The sequence below is a fragment of the Styela clava genome, chromosome 14 (genome assembly GCF_964204865.1).
Source record: "Styela clava chromosome 14, kaStyClav1.hap1.2, whole genome shotgun sequence".
Lineage (NCBI taxonomy): Eukaryota > Metazoa > Chordata > Ascidiacea > Stolidobranchia > Styelidae > Styela > Styela clava.
The window spans coordinates 18,722,013-18,742,681 of record NC_135263.1 but is presented as its reverse complement, the minus strand read 5'-3'; the positions used below and the strand labels follow the sequence as shown (position 1 = coordinate 18,742,681).

Here is a 20,669-nt window from a genome sequence, read left to right as displayed (position 1 = left end):
ATGTTTATTTAAGGCTCAAATAAACAATAAATTTTAAGCACATATTGTACTGCAATATCATCATGCAATCTAATAGGCTAGTGACCGCAAGTGATAAATTTGACGGACTGCCTTAGCGTCGACGGGAATTATGTTCGACGTAAAACAAACAAAGAGCATGGCAGCCGAAATCACCAACCCAGACACATGACCGTATTATCTATATAATTTGTGATGTAACAACGTGCTCGCGTTGGTTCTTAGCGTTAATAACATTTTATATATCATGTGCGCCGTGTTTGCATTGTTGTCTCCAATTGAATATTTTATAATTTATTACATATATTAGAGTTTAGATTTCCTGATTTAGGCTGTACACCTTTCGTATACCCTTTATCAGTTCTATACCCAACTTATGGTCTGGTATACACTTGACCACTGCTATAGGGTGTCTATAAAGTCTCTTTACAATTTATAAAAAATATTACAAAGCGAAATGATGAGATATCGCAAATAAGGGTTGTTTTATGGTAATCGGAATTCCATAAATTTTTTATTGACACTAATATTTATTGTTTCAGATAAAATTTCTTATGTTTAATGATTGAATTATATGAAACGAACCCCCATGAATCGACTAATTCTCAAGAAAAGGCGCAATGTTGTATCCTGATTCATTGGGACAAAATCCTATTTCAGACCCAGCGAAACTTCAGACATAAGTATGGAAGAGACCCACCATCACGTCTTTCAATTCGTATATTGAACAAGCAATTTATGAAGACAGGGACAGCGTTCGATACAAGCAGAAATGGGCGACCAAGAACATCTGAAGAAAATATGGATCGTGTAAGGCAAGCCTTTCAACGTCCTTCTATGAATTCCATCCGTACCGCTGCCAGGCTATTGGAATTATTACGTTCAGCACTGCACAAAGTCCTACACACGAATTTCAGACAAAAAGAATTTGCAGTGAACACGCTGAAACGAATTTCTGTGAATGGAGCAGAGTCTATTTCGGTGATGAGGCAACTTTTCATGTCTCAGAAAAGTTAAACACAATAAAAGAATTTGGGGAATGGAAAACCCACATGCGAGTAGAAAACTTCGGCGAGATAGATAGTCCAAAAGTGAATGTTTGGTGTGAAATCATGTGCAATCGAATAATTAGGCAATTTTTTTTCAACGAGGCATTAATTACTGCAAATGTGTATCTTAACCTTCTGACCGAATATGTGGCTGATTGACTGATTGACTTTCAACCAACCATCATATTCCAGCAAGATAGTACGCCACCACACTGGGGCATGTCGTGAGTTCCCCATCAATGAAACTTTTACCGACCGATGGATCGAAAGGGACGGGCCGATTTTACGACCACCACGTTCACCAAATATCACTTCCTTGGACTTTTTTCTTTGGAGTTACGTAAAGGATATTGTGTAGCGAACAAAAGTACGGGACATGACTAATCTAAAACAAAGAATTTCCAATGCCATTGATGAGGGAATGCTACAACGAACATGGCAGGATTGAGTACCGTCCAGGTGTGCTTCGTGCAACTAATGGTGCCCATATAGAAGTGTATCAAATAGAGTAATAATATTTTCAATTAAACGTTTAGAAGTGTATTAAATGTGTCAATAAAAACTTTATGAAATACTGATTAACATGAAACAGCCCTCATTTTTACGTTGTCTGAAATTCGGCGTCCCTTGCTTGCTTCAACTGAACGAGGAGTTTCGGAGTCGTCTACTCCAGATGACGTTGGTCGTTGTTTAGCATCCGAAGAGGGTTCATGTTTGTTTCAAACTCTCGTCATCATATATGTTGGTCTCAAAAAACGCCTTATCTCTTCTGTAGTCTCTCCCATCGACAGTCACGCAATATGATATTGGAGACAACTGCTGAGAGCATGTACCAAGACTCCATCTTCCTTTGTTTTCAATAGGCTTCATGAGCACATTTCTCCCTCGTAAAGCTTCGAAAGTTGCTTTGTTCCACGGTCGTATTATTTCTTTGGATCTTCCGCGTCTCTGCTATATTTGTGGTTTGACATTTCTCTCAACCTCCGGCACGAGCAGTTAGTTCAATATAAAAAGAAAACATCCTACGCGACGATATATTAACCTTTTGTTATGAGAATTATTAGGTTTAGTTATTCCTGTTGCAGTGTGCTACACTTTAGAATCCATGGTTTATATCAGGGTTGTGCACAAGTTTTTAGTATAAGAGCCGCATGCTGCAAGTCAGAACTTTAAAAGAGCTGCAGAATTTGTGAATTTATTATTATTAGAATACCATGAACAGACAAGAAATTTACACAAGAGTCTAATACCAATGAATATATGAACAAGAGAGCTATGCTCAAATATATGGACATGCAGAGTATTTCGCCAATTTCCGAAAATCATATGCGGTAACTTTCCAGTAACGGGGTCACTCCTTTATTCCCAGATCAGGTCCCACAGTCCACGTCACTAAGCACCCGATCCACCGGCAAACGCCGAGCGCGGAATCAGCTGATGTGCGTCCGCAGAACTTTCGGTGACATCATAGGCTAGCCAACAAAAAACGAATCACACAAAGCTAACAGGAATATTTGAAATAACTAAAAGTAATAGCCTTCTAGAGAAAAATTCTTCAACCACTGAAAATTTTAAAGAAATTGGACCAGTAATCGAAGAGAAAATAGATTTTTAGGGGTTTTCCACTAGGTGTTCAAAAATGTCAAACGATTCATAGGTCCACTACGTGCCCAATAATATTAAAAAGTATTTATTACGAGGCCATATCAGGAAAAACATTTCTGTAAATTTTCGAAAGTCTGGCGATATGTGGTCAATGCGGTACGAACCAATTCTGTCACATGTTCATTTGTTAAACTGGCACGGAATTTTGATTTTCTAAAGTTCATTACGGAGAATAACAACTCACAGCAGTATGTTGTGCTAAAAATAGAAAGAAGTCGAACACTAGCCAATTTAACTTCAGGGTACTTATCGTGTAGTAATTTTTTCGAGAAATCAATCGCAGATTCGCTTTTATGAAAATAACTCGCGAGAGTCAGATCTTCTTGCAGTTCAATTAGCTCTATTTCGATAGCAGAGTCGTTGAAGTGGACAGCCATCATCGATCACGTTGATGGTGAATGGGTTTTTGAGAGTAGAAAAGCATGGCTTCAACTCCTTAAAATCATTAAACCGGGCCTCAAAATTTTCCAGAAGCTCTTGCATCGGTTGCAACACTAACAAGCCTATCAAGGGGAACATGAGCTTTTGCTAAGGCTGAACCGAGTGCGTTTTTTATATCAGAGCCACGAGTCGACTCTTCGTAGTTGAAGTATTTGGCTACCAGATGTTCACGATGACTAATGCAATGTACCGGAAGAAACTCTGGGAAGTCTGGATCCTTCTTCATAAGTCCAATTAAGCCAGCATTCTTGCCCACCATTGCTAGTGCTCCATCGGTTGCAACACTAACAAGCCTATCAAGGGGAACATGAGCTTTTGCTAAGGCTGAGCCGAGTGCGTTTTTTATATCAGAGCCACGAGTCGACTCTTTCAATACACGCAGATCCAAATGCTCTTCTTTCACAATCATATCCCGAGAAACACTGCAAACAAATACTGATAGCTGTGGATTATCTTGTATATATCTATCAGTTGATTCGTCAAGAGCTAAACTGATTGCAAGAGAGCTCATTAAATCAGTTTGCATTGCAACTGTTACGTTGGTACTAATTTGGGAGATACGCCTTTGTGTAGTACGGCGCGAACCCCCGTTTGGGATATTATTTGCTGAAACTTTGTGCGACAACATCAGCAAAACTTTTTTTTTTACAAAATCAGAGTCAAATGATGGGTGTTTAGCGTGAGCAATATTTCATGCTATAACGAAACTAGCTTCAGTTGTTGTATCAGGCCAAATGATATTTATGATAACATAAATTCCTGCTGTCTTTTTAGTAACAATTTGAGCTCATTTATTTTGTGTTTCCATATAGCTGATTTACGAGGGTAGTCTCGTGAGAAGTTTTCATGATTCGTTTCATGGTGCCGTTTAACATTGCTGATTTTATTCTGACTTAGTAGCTTATGACAGATTAAGCACAAAGTGTAAATAGTTCGTTGGTCCAATTGTTGAAGAGAAAAGAAATTTTTTTTTAAAACAAAAATGCAGCAACAAGGAGTATACTAGAAAGAAAAAACAACAACAATTTACTAATACCAATGAGCAGTTTTGGATAATGATTCAAATATACATTGTTTAAACAAGTAGGATCGTGCAAACTAAAGAAGGCTGTATGAAACAGAATATTAATTTGATGATGAAGAAAAGTAAGAATTAGAATAGTGCATCCACAAAGACGAGATACAATTGAATTAACGAACGATTGCTGATAGATATTTCTTAATAAGGTACGAGCGAGTGTTTGTTATTGGTAAATTTAAATATATTTTCAAAGTACTCATGATAATTATCATTAAACACACTAACTCAAAGACACAAAGATGTGATATGCTATGCAGCAAAACTAGAATCGTATTTATCTGAGTTATGAAAATTACAATACAATAAATATATAATCAAGGATATTAATTAAGTGAAGAATATTGTCAATCCAACTTTACCTAGCCTACTATGTTTTAAATAGAACAAATAGTTTAAACATCAAAATTCTCCAAAATTCAAAAATTGATACTTACTTGATAACCAAAATGAACAATTATGAATATTATACTATTCCAAATACTTTCTCAAAAATGAGTCATGAAAGGCGGATCACAATGTTATGCAGAATATCAACAGAGCTGATCGATTGATTTTATTTTTGCAGTGTAAGAATAACACAAATACTAAACATGACAAATTTTAGATAGATAAATTAATATTCGATCAATAACTCAATACATCGAATAAAACTAATTTCGAAAACCTCACTTTCTTACATTTATGTGGAATGGCAATAGGTCAATATTTTGTTCATATAACTATCAGTAGAGGGCTAGAGGCCACACGAGACTAACTCCCAATCCGTCCCCAATGACTCTGCACTAATGTATGCGTATGATACAAGAATGCTGTAGCAGGAATAAACATGACCATACTATGCAATTCAGAAATCCTGCTGCACACAAACACAAATTACTGTAACGTTTTTCTGACAAGTATTTTACAACAATGGTAAGAAAAAAACACTCATACGATTTGAAAAGGGCGATAAATATAAAATATGTTAACAAATTTTTAGATTAATTGTGACCAAACAAAGAATAAAAAATTATTTGTATACAGAAAGCAAATCACAATTGATACCTCAGCATAAAATAATTGTTCCGTGATGTACTTGATCTCACAATAAGTTTACTAGAACATTCTACAAAGTGTTTTAGACTCAGCCTTTGATCCCTTACGGTGATCTTGTAAAGTCGACGAAGCGAATTTTGTGATGCTTCTAATGCGTTTCTTGTGATAGTCGTGGAGTCCGGAGTTGGCAGGATCCATCATGAATACAGAAGTCACGCGAAAAAGCTAATTTAACTATCAGTAGAGGTTACACGAGACTACATCCCGTCTCCCCCAATGACTTTGCGTTAGTGTGCGTATAATGCATGCTGTATAACACCAGTCGACAACCTTTAGAATTGAAAGAGTCATTCAGCATCCTCTCAATCAAACTCAAACCTACTCGGAGTCGCAACATCTATCCTAATCTCAAATCAATTATGACGAAGCAATGAATAAACATTTAATTTATATTTAGCCGTAGAAGTAATGATGGGAAAATTAAAACCACAGAAATCAGTCAGGCTCATTCCAGATGTGATTCGAAACACAATGACTCGTGCTCGGATTCGGCCCGAGTCTTTGATGATTTTACCGGTGATAAGTCCGGGACATCATACGTCACGCGATAGTTATTCGCAGTCTGATGGCACATTTGACGGCAAATTCAACTTTTTCGTTCTGTTTTGTCACGAAGAGTGTTCTCTATTTTATCCAACGCTTACGGTGAAATTGAAACAGTGCGTCAAAAGTGCCATTCACAACGACGTAAGGCGTTCAATAAATATTTCGAACATCTACTAATCGACCATTATTCTGTAGTCAGCGGGTACCCACATTTAGAAATAAAACAATAAAAATGCTGAAAATTAATTTTAGAGGGAAGTTCAACTCGCGGATGTCAGTGGCGTTATATTCGTTGATATGTATAAGCACAGATACAAGCTCGCATATAGCGCCGAATAAATGCATGAAATGGGAAACTATTACTTAATGTCAATCAAGTCGATTTTTACTGTCATTCAATGAGTATTACACGTGCCCTGATTAGTGGTGGCCAAAATCGATTTTTTCCCATCGAATTATTCGAATATTTTGAACAAATACCGGGTTGTAAAATATTGTCAAAACTCTTTTCGAAATTTACTAGAAGACTGAACAATCGGTAACAACACGTCGTTTTTTATTTCATAATTTTGTTATAATCGATTTTTGTCACCGCGATCATTTCGGCGGCCAACAATCCAGTTAATGCTGGTAAACTATATTGGAGCTCTTTTTATTTACATGTAAATATTGATACTCACGCAACCACGTCGTTGTTTGGTTTTTATATTTCGAACAGAATTGTGAGTTCACATCGGTGAAGATGAAGAGCTACCAAAGAGTAAATCCACAAAACATAATAATTTTATTTTTTATCTTCTGTGTAGGAATTAATGCTCCATATCCCAATTTGTAAATTACGATATCAATTTTAGCAAGCCATATTATCATTACTGTCCCCAGGATGCAATATTTGTGAAGCTGATAGTTGAGTTTTTTTATGTCTCGAAATTTCTATCGTGTTCGTGTTATTTTTGTAATATAATAATAATCAAAAACTCGCCACTTGGCCATCTCCTGAATACTCAGTAGTGTTGAGTATTCAAGCAACTCAGCTTTGGGTAAATAAAACACTGATACTAAATACTTGGATAAATCGGCAATAATGGCATTTCTATGTGGTCAAAATATTATTTTCTCTAAAATCTCGAGAAATTTCCATAGAATACATTGTTTGTCTTACTTATCTGTTTCGACGTTTTAAAATTTAAAGAGGCAATGTTGACGGGCTTTAAGCAAAATTAGAAAAGATATGATAGGCGCAGAAAGAAAACAAAAAAAACATAACACAAGATTTCTCACATTTATCGTTTCCGTATGTTAGCGAAAGCCGTAGGTAAATTCTTACTCGTAATTCGTTTTGAATAAATGTTAATAAATTTTATTTTGCTTTTCAATGCGCCGTGATATGTATTATTAAAAGTGATTGCGTCGGAAAAAAAGAAAGCCAAATACGCCTCACCGCATTGTAATCAACAATTACGCATTCTTATTTATCATTATCAGCGCCAACTAAAAAAGATGAATGTCCCGAAAGCAATGGTGTTTATGTGCAACGTTTGGAATTACCGGTACATAGTCTTATCCTACAAAATGTTTATTTTACGGCCAATATACGCGAACAACAGCATCACTTTGTATTTATTTCGAAGCTATGTAAAAGTATTGGACTCGGGACTTGGACACGAGTCCAGCGCTAATACTCGGATTCGGCCGAGCCGAACCTTTTTGGATTCGTCGCATCCCTACAAACTATCGCATGTTCATAAATCATGGTTTTCGAATTCTAATTAAAAAATAAACTTAGGACTTCAAAATAATAGTCAAATAATACGCCAATCAAGGGGTGAGTAATACTCTGAAGATAAGAGTGATTATTAAATTTAAATCTTACATGACGTTAAAATGAAAATTAGTATAAATAATATTAAGATGAGCCAATAGTCTATTTCTACCACGCGACGCAATTGAAATACATTGTCAGTTGTAAACATCAATTTGATCCTGCGCTAACCCGTAAAATGAAAACTCAAAATTGGGACCTAGGCCTGTTCTGTTCTCATCCGGCGATATGAGGGGTGTAGGGAAATCGCTGACCAACCTTAATCTCATAACAGACTTAATATTTATCTAAGAATTAAATTCGAAGTTAAAACATAAAAAAACAGTGTCAAGAAAACGATTTATGTTGTTAGGACCCAGGAGTTATGTACTTATCCCGGTACTTTAATATGTGAGAGCAGAGACAATGCATAACAATGTAAAATGCTATTTATTTGCTTAGAATGGAAGGTTGGTAACCACTGTGTACGTTATCACTGCAGCATAAATTTCGCACGGTCCATTGGACCTTTCCCCGACCTTTAACCCCCGAAAAATTCTTCACATACTTTACCATTGCAAAATTTTCGAGGGTATTTTAGGAGTGCCTTTGCGAGTTGGCGCCTGCAAACTGAAGTATTTGTTTCAAACCATCATTATGATTCATTGCATGCAACAATATGTTTTTTGAAAGTACCGGTAAAGAATTTTAGCCTAGTCTATTACAGCTATTTCTACACTAATTTTTTATTACTGCAATTAAATTAAAACTCCTAAGAAGAGTGATCATTAAATTATCTGATTTATATTTAAGTTTCCGAAACACAACAGAAAACTAACGAATATAGTTCAAAAACGCGAAAACGAGGTAATGTTCACGACCACGCTTAAAAATCTGTCTGAGTGAGTAAAGTGTACTCTAAGCCAGTGGTTCCCAAACTTTTTTGACCATCGCCCCCCTAAAGTAGTTTATACAACTTTATCGCCCCCCTCCACTACAAAAAAAAATATAAAGTCAGAAACGAATATATTACAGACCAAATAAGAAGACAAATCATAGTTTATAGTGTTTTTTAATGAGATAGATGAGCTTGGTGTTCTTCAGCGAGTTTTTTTATTATATCCAAAATTACCCCGTTTACTGATGGAAAGGTGATTTCGTTGTTTTAATAGCAATAGTAGCACGACTGAAAACTCCTTTTTCACCGTATAATAGGTCGGAAATGAAAGATTCCAGGGTTCGACCTCCTCAAAAACCGCCTTGTACTCTTGCCTTAAAGCATTTCACTTCCTAAATTCACCCCATTTCACATTAAAAAAATAAAAAAAGTTAATTTTCCCAAAGTTATAATAATTCGTACATCTCATTCATTCGTACAGCCTGATGACCTGCACCAAAATACTTCGGAAAAATTCATCCCCGATTCCTCATCCTATCACGGCCTCCAGTCCGATCACCAGTCCATAATTAATTGCTTTTGGATTCATGGACTCGGATGGGGAAGAAGCCGTGAATGACTATCGGCTAGGGCCAAGGGGTCGGCAAATTTTATGTCGCTCGCAGGACAAAATTTAGGGTTGCTAGTCTTTTGCGGGTCGCATATATTTTTTGAAAGTTAAAAACGGAACAGCGCGCGAAAACTGCGACAATTCTTGAACTTAACTTAGTCGTCTTATTGAAAAAATATCACAATGACATTTAATGTGACACTGTCTTGTTGCTGCATCACACTGGATAGCTTTACGACGCCAAGATTGAAACATTTTCTAAATGGGCATCATCAAACCCACTTCTTTGCTTGTTCTTTGTAATGTTCATTTTCGAAAATAATGGTTTGCACAAATATGTACATCCAAACATCGAAGTGAATATTTTCGCATGATTTGTGAAATTTTGATAAATATTTTCTTTAAGACGATACATTCTTACAAAAATTAAGCAGTGATGAATCTCCCGAATAGAATATGAATTTTATTTCCTTAGTGCTTTGCAATATATTCGAATATTTACTGCGCTATTGAACCCCTGCACTCAGCATCAACTTTTCTGCGTGTTTCCATTTGTCTAATTATAATTAAATTGTAGGCTCGTTAAACGAGTCGCTGTTCACTAAATTGTTGGGATATAGTATAATTAAGGCTAAACTAGGCTGAAATTCTTTATCGGTACTTTTAAAAAACAAATTGTTAAATGGTGTGTATTAGAATGACAGTTTGAAACAAAAACCCCATTTTACAGGCAACAACTCGCGAAACTACTCTTAAAATAAGCACCGAAAATTTTAAAATGGTAAAGTATGGGAAGAATTTTCCGCGGTCAAAGGTTGGGGAAAGGTCCATTCAGTGAATCGTCCCGGGCCAGATTATTTTACTCCGGCCATATTTTGCCGACCACTGGGATACGCAAACTACCTTACCTTACTGCGAAGACGAGACCAGAAATCCTTTCGCGTGTGAATATCACCCACATGATTCAAGCCTGCGAATGCACACAGAGTACAGAATTAAATGCGCCGAACATAAAACAGGTTTCGCGAAATCGCCCCCCTATCGCCCCCTTAGACTTTTTCGCCCTCCTCTGTATCGTTTTCGCCCACTGGGGGCGATATCGCCCACTTTGGGAATCACTGCTCTAAGCGGTTGCGAAAAGAGAGCATGGTAACGTCACTTTTGCATCTTGCTGATTGGCCAATGTCACGAAGTAAACAAGGAAGTTGATGCTCGGGGAAAGGTACCGATCCTAAGATTCGAAGGCAAACTGTAATAATGCTGATTCATGGGTAACAAACTGAAACTCGCCGAATCATCCATCTCCACATGCAGTCCACACGTTCGACAGTTGCGAGTCAGTGAGAGAAAACGGCTCCAGTAGGGCTGACGGCTAACTCGCCATGAGGGCTAACTCGCCATGGACCACTCGCCATGCGACGGCGGTAAACGGATTAGCCTGCAACTGTGCGGAGGCTCTTCTTGTAATGGGAGATGGAAAGGTGGCTGTTTATACTAACAACTTCAATAGTCGAATTCATATAGAGTATATAAAGCGTTAGGTCATGGAGTCGGTTCCCTACTGCCTTTTGAATAAATTACTGAAATCAACATTCAGACATTTTAGAGTTCTGGAGGGACAACACTAAAAGGCTGAAGGAAGAAACGGATGAAGTGGAGGGAAAACGGAAGTTGGAGTGTTCCCAAAGGTGAAAAATTAAAAAACACTAAAAGGCTGAACACTAAAAGGAAGAAGTGGATGAAATTTCTTCCGACGGGTAGTTATGTGGCTGAAGTCACTAAAAAGCTGAACACTAAAAGGAAGAGGTGGATGAAATATTTTCCGACGAATAATGAGGTGGTTGAAGTCACTAAAAAGCTGAACACTAAAAGGAAGAAGTGGATGAAATTTCTTCCGACGAATAATGAGGTGGTTGAAGTCACTAAAAAGCTGAACACTAAAAAGAAGAAGTGGATGAAATTTCTTCCGACGAATAATGAGGTGGTTGAAGTCACTAAAAAGCTGAACACTAAAAGGAAGAAGTGGATGAAATTTCTTCCGACGGGTAGTTAGTCACTAAAAAGCTGAACACTAAAAGGAAGAGGTGGATGAAATATTTTCCGACGAATAATGAGGTGGTTGAAGTCACTAAAAAGCTGAACACTAAAAGGAAGAAGTGGATGAAATTTCTTCCGACGAATAATAAGGTGATTGACGTCACTAAAAAGCTGAACACTAAAAGGAAGAAGTGGATGAAATTTTTTCTGACGAATAATGAGGTGGTCGAAGTCACTGGTTGAAGTCACTAAAAAGCTGAACACTAAAAGGAAGAAGTTGATGAAATTTCTTCCGACGAATAATGAGGTGGTTGAAGTCACTAAAAAGCTGAACACTAAAAGGAAGAAGTTGATGAAATTTCTTCCGACGAATAATGAGGTGGTTGAAGTCACTAAAAAGCTGAACACTAAAAGGAAGAAGTTGATGAAATTTCTTCCGACGAATAATGAGGTGGTTGAAGTCACTAAAAAGCTGAACACTAAAAGGAAGAAGTCGATGAAATTTCTTCCGACGAATAATGAGGTGGTTGAAGTCACTAAAAAGCTGAACACTAAAAAGAAGAAGTGGATGAAATTTCTTCCGACGAATAATGAGGTGGTTGAAGTCACTAAAAAGCTGAACACTAAAAGGAAGAAGTTGATGAAATTTCTTCCGACGAATAATGAGGTGGTTGAAGTCACTAAAAAGCTGAACAGTAAAAGGAAGAAGTTGATGAAATTTCTTCCGGCGAATAATGAGGTGGTTGAAGTCACTAAAAAGCTGAACACTAAAAAGAAGAAGTGGATGAAATTTCTTCCGACGAATAATGAGGTGGTTGAAGTCACTAAAAAGCTGAACAGTAAAAGGAAGAAGTTGATGAAATTTCTTCCGGCGAATAATGAGGTGGTTGAAGTCACTAATAAGCTGAACACTAAAAGGAAGAAATGGATGAAATTTCTTCCGACGGATAATGAGGTGGCGGAGGTCACTGAAAAGCTGAACACTAACAGAAAGAAGTGGATGGAATTTCTTCCGACGGGTGGTGAGGTGGCTGAGGTCACTAAAAATCTAATCACTATAAGGAAGAAGTACGTTAGGGTTAGATGATATTTTGTCCTATCAATTTTGAGGCGGTTGAAGTCACTAAAATACCGAACATTGGGAGAGTTAAATAGCCAAAACATATCCCGACGGAAGTGAGATTGGATGAAGACCCTGAAAGCGGACTGATGAGTAGGCATGCCCCTTTTAGATTTATGAATTGAATCGATTCAAATCGCAATTTTTTTCGAATCTGATTTACGCGATTCGAAAGAAAGAGAGCCGTTTAGCGAAGAAAAACAAACACTCCAAATAACACCAATTGCCAGACGGGAATGTAAATGAATTTTTCGTTATTTACTTTTATTGATCTGCCTTCATTCATTTTCATGTTCAGCGCAACACACCCTGATCATCACTCGAGATGCTGACGTGCTGTGTGGGTAATTAATTTCCTTCAATCTGTCAGTTGAGTGACTGACCTAAGTTTCTATCACACGCAAATTTAAATGGATCGTATACCCGAAAGTTCGTTGCAATTTTGTTAAAAATATGCAACAGCACACCTTCTCTGCGACTAAGTTATGGTACGCCTTGACATGATTTGATAAACGATCAGATACCGACTTCTAGAAAACATTTAATTTTGATTGAAATTTAATTTAAACTTCGTTGAAATTGAAATATTGGTACTACTGAAGTATGCGCACCAAGATGTCGCACAACCTGATCCCTAACCTCGTACACCAGTGATTTTCAACCTTTTTTGTATCGCGGAACACTTTTTTTATTCTAAAATTGTGACGGAACACCAAATGAGATTTTTGGAAATAAACTATATTATGCAATTAACTGACATCGATCATTTCGGAAACAAATAAATTAACGAGATTTAATATTAGCTTGTCAACTTCAGCTGAAAAAGACGTTACACATATTCCGATTCAGAGCTACCGATGAGCTAGGAACAGAAATGGTATTTTAATGTAATATCTGGGCCTGTTTCGATGAGTTTCAATTTTTTATTCTGGCTGGAATTTAATTGAGAGAGACAAACACGCAGCTCTTTCTCGACGACTCTCAATTTTTCGTGTTTTTATACTCTTATGGCGGCCAAGAAAAGGGTGGGCAAAATCGAATATTTTTTTCGAATCAAATAATTCGAATATTCTTAACAAATACCGAATAGTACAATACCGAATATTTTTTATACGCAGCAGGGTCCAGAACGTCGGAGGTAGATTTGGAAATTATTAGAAACATTGAAAATCGGCAACAAAGCGATTTTAACTGGTTAATTTCGTCATATGCGCTGATATTTTGTCCCCCTGAACGTTTTTAAATTCCCGCCATTTGTTCTTTTGCGCAACTATTAATTCCCGTGGGTCGGCGGAGATCGAAGTTTCATATTATTGATATAACTATGAGTTCACATCAGCGACAGATTTTAATGACATTAAGGAGTGATTTCAAAGCCAAATTAATTGTATTCTGATATTTATCTTTTGCGCCGACTCTGATCTAACTTATCGCCGTTTGCAAATTAAATGTCCCAGTTTTAAGCAAATAATATTATCATTATCGTCAACGGGATGCACACATTTATTATTAAGACGACAATTGACTTTCTTAGGCTCAGTGTTATTTTCGAAATAAATCAATTTGATACTGTGATTAGATAAATCTGTGAAGCTGTGATTGCGTGAATAAAGAATGTTGATTTAAAATCTGAAATAAAGGCATTTCTACGTTGTCGTTTGGCAGCACTCTTGAACGATATTTTACATACGCGACCTGATACCAAAAAAATTGTAAACAATTTTGTGCCCAAGTGCTTTTCGTACCTAGTAGAAGGGAAGACGCTAATTATATTTAATCACCTCAAGTCACCATTTATTTTACAACAAATCAATACCCCGACCAATATCATAGCTAATATCGTTACCGGGAAATTCATAATTTTATTTACGGAATTTGCAAATTCAACACTCCAAAAAAAACGTCTTTGTAACTCTTAATTTCCGAAAATGATTTTCTATTCGGGTCATGCATGCGGAGGCTAATAACATCTTTAAAATCTGGTAACTTTATTTTAGATATCTTATTTGGGTTGACGTTTCTACATTTACGGACTAGTGTCGGCACGCTTTTTGCATAATAACAGTGGAAGCCGAGGGTGAATTCTCGCGTAATCCAAGCGATCGATTTACCGGCGTGAATTCCGTGCCCAAGCAAAGCGTACAGATTATGTGGTATTGTACATACGAATAGTAAAATGGCATTCGAATATTTTAATATTGTATTCGCTATTCGAATATTTTGCACAGCCCTAGACCGGCCATGCTTAAAAACTCATTTCGCAAAGATAGGTAGTGGAAAATGATAGCAAGATTGGAAGCGGTTGTGAACCGCGCTTTGTGAAATTTATTTAAATCCATCGGACGGTTAAATATCAGTTATGACGTCATAATACTGCAAAAAAGCAATTTTCTGCGGAACACCCGGAGGTCTCTCGCGGAACACCGGTGTTCCGCGGAACACCGGTTGAAAATCAATGATCTATAGCAGTGGCCGGCAACCTTTTTTCAGTAACGGACCGGTAAAGCCTGACCAAAATTTTGGCGGACCACCTTTATACAAACGAACTAATCTAATGTAATAAATAATATGCGTTAGAAAATGTATGTTGACAATACATTCAAAAACGAAGGTGATACTATTCACGTAACGTATTTCTTACGTTAAACCCACTTCGATCTTTCGTTTTTGTAATTGCCATTTTAAAAACCCAACCTCACATGAAGATAACAATGGCATTGTACGTTTTCATGTCACCTTTCTGCGGACCGGTAGTGACCTTTCCGCAGACCGGCGATGGGCCGCGGCCCGGTGGTTGCCGACTACTGATCTATAGTATATGAAGGAATTTGCATACAATAAACAATGGAATAACTGTTATCTACAACATGACTATATTACCATTTACCATGCATTTCATGTTTGCAGATTACTGCGATATATTTTTATATACCATGAGTTACGTTATCAGAATTAAATTAATACGGCAAGCATTTAAAATAGTGCTATCGGTCATAGATTTGAACATTTTGCGCAACACGAAATCATCCTAGTAAAAGTCCATACTTTTAAATACCAACCATTATCCAAATTATTTGCCAAAAAGCGGGATAAAGTATAAATTATATTTCTGACTTGCGACAATTTTTTCGTGAGTACGTAAATACGAATGGATTTTTTTTATATTCGGGCACTTCAATGTCCGCATATATATCTTTTATTATTTTATAAATACGAAAATATGTATCAAGAATTAATTATAATCGGGCAGTTTACCACACATTTTAAGTCCATGGATCGCCGTTGTATTTTGTAAATACGAAAATTGGAATCAAAAATTAATAATAATTGCCGTGATATTTGCCGTGATTAATAATAGATTGCCGTGATATTGTGCCCGAATATAATTTATTTTTGATTCCGTATTTCATTCCTTGAACTTAATATTTGTTTTTATAAATTTTGCAAGCAGTTCACGCACGAAGACTTTGAATAATGATGTATTAGTCAAATCGAAGTCCTGTTAGACCACTGGTTCTCAACCAATGGGCCATGGGCCACTGGTAAGCCTCAGAGGCATTTTGAGGTGGGCCACAAACATATTATAAATTACAAGGTTTGTTGATCTAGAACAGCTAGATATGAAAATATATATATACTAATTTGTTTGCACATTACATCAAAATTAAAAAAAATATAACGAGAATGTCATGGCCTTCAATTCGCCAGGCTCGAACTGAGCATAACATATGAAAAATTAACAAAAAACGAATCCACGAGGACATTGTCTCATAAATACGAACAGAACAAACATTAAATTACCCAATTCCTAATATATTAAATTTTCAAGTATTCCTCACTATCCATCGGAAGAAATTTCATCCACTTCTTCCTTTTAGTGTTCATCTTTTTAGTGACTTCAACCACCTCATTATTCGCCGGAAGAAATTTCATTCACTTCTTCCTTTTACTGTTCATCTTTTTAGTGACTTCAACCACCTCATTATTCGTCGGAAGAAACTTTATTCACTTCTTCCTTTTAGTGTACAGTTTTTAGTGACTTCAACCACCTCATTATTCGTCGGAAATTTTTTTATCCACTTCTCCCTTTTAGTGTTCAGCTTTTTAGTGACTTCAACCACCTCATCAATCGTCGGAATAAATTTTATCCACTTCTTCTTTTTAGTGTTCAGCTTTTTAGTGACTTCGACCACCTCATTATTCGTCGAAAAAAATTTCATCCACTCCTTCCTTTTAGTGTTCAGCTTTTTAGTGACGTCAATCACCTTATTATTCGTCGGAAGAAATTTCATCCACTTCTTCCTTTTAGTGTTCAGCTTTTTAGTGACTTCAACCACCTCATTATTCGTCGGAAAAAATTTCATCCACTTCTTCCTTTTAGTGTTCAGCTTTTTAGTGACTTCAACCACCTCATTATTCGTCGGAAGAAATTCCATCCACTTCTTCCTTTTAGTGTTCAGCTTTTTAGTGACTTCAACCACCTCATTATTCGTCGGAAGAAATTTCATCCACTTCTTCTTTTTAGTGTTCAGCTTTTTAGTGACTTCAACCACCTCATTATTCGTCGGAAGAAATTTTATCCACTTCTTCTTTTTAGTGTTCAGCTTTTTAGTGACTTCGACCACCTCATTATTCGTCGAAAAAAATTTCATCCACTCCTTCCTTTTAGTGTTCAGCTTTTTAGTGACGTCAATCACCTTATTATTCGTCGGAAGAAATTTCATCCACTTCTTCCTTTTAGTGTTCAGCTTTTTAGTGACTTCAACCACCTCATTATTCGTCGGAAAAAATTTCATCCACTTCTTCCTTTTAGTGTTCAGCTTTTTAGTGACTTCAACCACCTCATTATTCGTCGGAAGAAATTCCATCCACTTCTTCCTTTTAGTGTTCAGCTTTTTAGTGACTTCAACCACCTCATTATTCGTCGGAAGAAATTTCATCCACTTCTTCTTTTTAGTGTTCAGCTTTTTAGTGACTTCAACCACCTCATTATTCGTCGGAAGAAATTTCATCCACTTCTTCCTTTTAGTGTTCAGCTTTTTAGTGACTTCAACCACCTCATTATTCGTCGGAAGAAATTTCATCCACTTCTTCCTTTTAGTGTTCAGCTTTTTAGTGACTTCAGCCACCTAACTACCCGTCGGAAGAAATTTCATCCACTTCTTCCTTTTAGTGTTCAGCCTTTTAGTGTTTTTTAATTTTTCACCTTTGGGAACACTTCAACTTCCGTTTTCCCTCCACTTCATCCGTTTCTTCCTTCAGCCTTTTAGGGTGGGGATCAAAAAGGTAGTTTAACCTCGAATCGGAGTTTAACTTTGGATCGGCGGTTTAAGTCCGGATCAAAAAGGTGGTTTAACTTTCTGTGACGTAAATCTCGACTTAAAATCGGCGATTTTTTAAACCTGGTCTGGAGGTGGTTTAACTCGGTTTGTCGAGTGCATTTGGATTGCGGCGCTTGTCGTGTTGGATGTTATCGCTTACCGTACAATCTATATTATATTCTGGGGCGACAAATGGAGTAGCAGGGAGCTCTGTACAAGCGTCACGACGAATAAATAATTGTATACCTGTACCACGAGGCTGCGATATGTAGCATTTGCGGTGGTACCTGTGCTGTACCGGTACCTACCGTACTACGCCCGAACAAAAGTATTCACAACGGGGAATTGGGCTAGTAAGGTAAATACATACGGTACCTGGCGTATTGATATATTTCTGTATTTGCGTTTTTTTGATTTTCTTAGCAGTTTTTGTGAAGTTTTATTTTAGCTTAGATTGTAGACTACAGTTGTACCAGTAGTATATTGCTATATTGGTTCTTGTCATAAACAGACATAGGGCCCAGTATTTTAGTATAGTTTCGTTGGTAAGCAGTTGCGCAGTGGTACCGTCGAACAGATACTCCTAGTCCTAATTCAGTAATATAAACTTCAAAATGTTTTAACAAAAATGATATATTTTCAGATATTTAGATCTACCAGTGCCCAAAATATTCCTCTTGGTTATATTTTGTGTATGAGCTGAACTGAGATTTACCTACGATATCCATGTATCACTACTGCACTGTACCCCGGTGTATGTATCTTGTCATCGGCTAATTCACAAGTCTGCAAGTTCCCGAAGTTGGATAAAAAAAATAGGCGAGAAGCGAATAGATAGCAGGTTGGGTGGATATTTTGATATACACCAATGTAAAATCATATTGCATGTTATTGGTATGCTGTATGCACATATGTACGATATTTATGGTATTAATGATTCTGACTCTTGCTATATAAAATGAAACTAGAATATTGTAGTACCATGCCCATGAATTTCACCAAATGCAGGAATGAGTATATTGATAACTATATATTGCCAATAACTTATTATTATGAATGCAATGGTTCATGCTATCATAACTATTTCTTTAATGTAACATTGTTTTCTGATTTTTCATTTATTTCTACAGCTGTTTCAAGTCAAGTAAACTGTCTGAGTGCCATGATGATGATCAATTTCATCAGCTCTATTGGAAGAGCAAATTTGTGAGTTTGTCACTATTTAAATGCCATATTATTTGTATGTGAACTGTCCTAAATTTATGTAGTATCAGCTGTTAAATGAAAATTATTTTTAATTTGTGTGTATATTCTGTATTATTCGTATAGTGTGAGGATACTTTTATTCTAGTCATTTCTTTTTACATGCAGGCAAAACTAGTATCACATGATTTTAGAGTAGAGCAAAGTTGTTCGACATGCAATCACAATCGAAGACAAAAGAGTTAATATCTGAAAACTAAGAATACTCTACTGTTTTACTTTTCCAAATTCATATAATTAAATATACATTGGATTTTACGTAATTCAAAACTATCATTTCAGAATACAAAAAATCTGTACAAATTCGAATACAAATCATTCGGTTTTAGTCATTGCCTAGGTCAAATTTGCTTCTTTAATATCTAGCGCACTTCATCAATATACTATCTTTAACCCTGTATTTTTATTTTTATTGTTCAGGTCATGAAGACAAACAACTGTTATGGATAGAATTATAGTAAAAGTCAAGGTTGCAGCAGTGCTTTATTCTACGCCTCTGTGTCCAGCAAATATGTGGAACCCGGTTAACTTAAGCTTAACAAACAAATAATTCTTGCAATAATTCTAAAACATTTAGAGGAAACATAGTTATGTCAATTTTTCGTCACTTGGCGAGTCTTCCGCAGAAGAAATAAATAAAACCTTCAAATAGCAACGAAAGCAACAACTATGATTGCACCTGTGTCTGTGTGCATTACGTTGACACATTCCTGTCTCAAAGCTGTAGATCCAGGATAAAATTTAGCACCTCTTCCGAATTGATTCTATGCTTTTCCATTTCTTGAATGTCAGTACATTTTAGCAGTCATTTGAACAAATGAATATTAGTTATTTTTGCAATACAAATTTTCAAAATAATAAAATGTTAAATATGTAGAAGCCTGTGGCCCAGAACTTGCCAGGGATAGGTTATCAGCTGAAGTGTGTTCATTTCGTCTGTTTTCACTCTAAGTAGGATGTGGGTTCTGTAATTTAAGTCTGTTTGTTGTTACGCTGAGGTTTTAGGAGTAAAATATTAGATTCAGTTGGTGTTGTAGACCAGGGTCGTCCAACTCGTGGCCCGCGAGCAATATGTAGAAGCATTTCTAGGTGTTTGCAAAAATAGCCTGTCAAGACAGACCATAACTCATCGTGTTGAAGAGCTTGGGAATTCTAATGCGGGAATTTTAAATGCAGAAGCGGAAAATGTTTTTATCGTATTCCTTGGCGCTTGACGATGCGCTGACATTAAGTTTACTGCTCAGTTAGTGACTTGCTATCTTCTTGCGGGTAGTTAATGATGGTATAAAATCACCGTGGAGACTGCAGCCATTGCCCCTGTTAGGGGTACGACTAGAGCTGTGATAAAAATGATCAAGCATCTTGTCTTTGGCTAAACTTTTGGGAATAACCACTGATGGCGCCCGTCAATGGTTGGAAAACAAGTTTTATTGTTCTAATAATTGGGAAAGTTTGATGTGAGGGTATTTTTTTTATTTTTAACCTGTAGTAGTGTAGCAAAACTAGATCATAACTACCATGTCAAGTGGCCCGCGCAATTATTTTTGAATCACGTGTCCCTTCGACCAAAAAGGTTGGATTTATGATAAATTGTTATTATTTTGACATTTCGGGTAATGCGCGTCAGCTCTTCGTAGGTCTGCCGCCCAGCTTGTTTTGCTTTGGCAAAATCAACGAAATACATCAAAAACCGACTTTGCAAAGACAGCAAATTACAACAAAAT

General features: G+C 36.6%; 1 protein-coding gene and 1 long non-coding RNA gene across 3 annotated transcripts; one reads left to right on the top strand and one right to left on the bottom strand.

Moving 5' to 3' along the window:
- Positions 1-3,189: 3,189 nt before the first annotated feature.
- LOC144431928 (general transcription factor II-I repeat domain-containing protein 2-like) lies at positions 3,190-3,699 on the bottom strand. The gene has a single exon (XM_078119707.1). The coding sequence runs from the start codon at positions 3,697-3,699 to the stop codon at positions 3,190-3,192; it is 510 nt and encodes a 169-aa protein (XP_077975833.1).
- Positions 3,700-17,630: 13,931 nt separating this feature from the next.
- On the top strand, positions 17,631-20,051 carry LOC144432140 (uncharacterized). 2 transcript variants are annotated; one of them, XR_013480410.1, is made up of 4 exons: positions 17,631-18,040; positions 18,326-18,523; positions 18,813-18,888; positions 19,366-20,051. It is a non-coding gene; the product is annotated as an uncharacterized LOC144432140 (long non-coding RNA). The 2 variants fall into 2 exon arrangements; XR_013480409.1 differs by lacking the exon at positions 17,631-18,040 and having other exon boundaries at positions 18,061-18,523.
- The last annotated feature ends 618 nt before the right edge of the window (positions 20,052-20,669 follow it).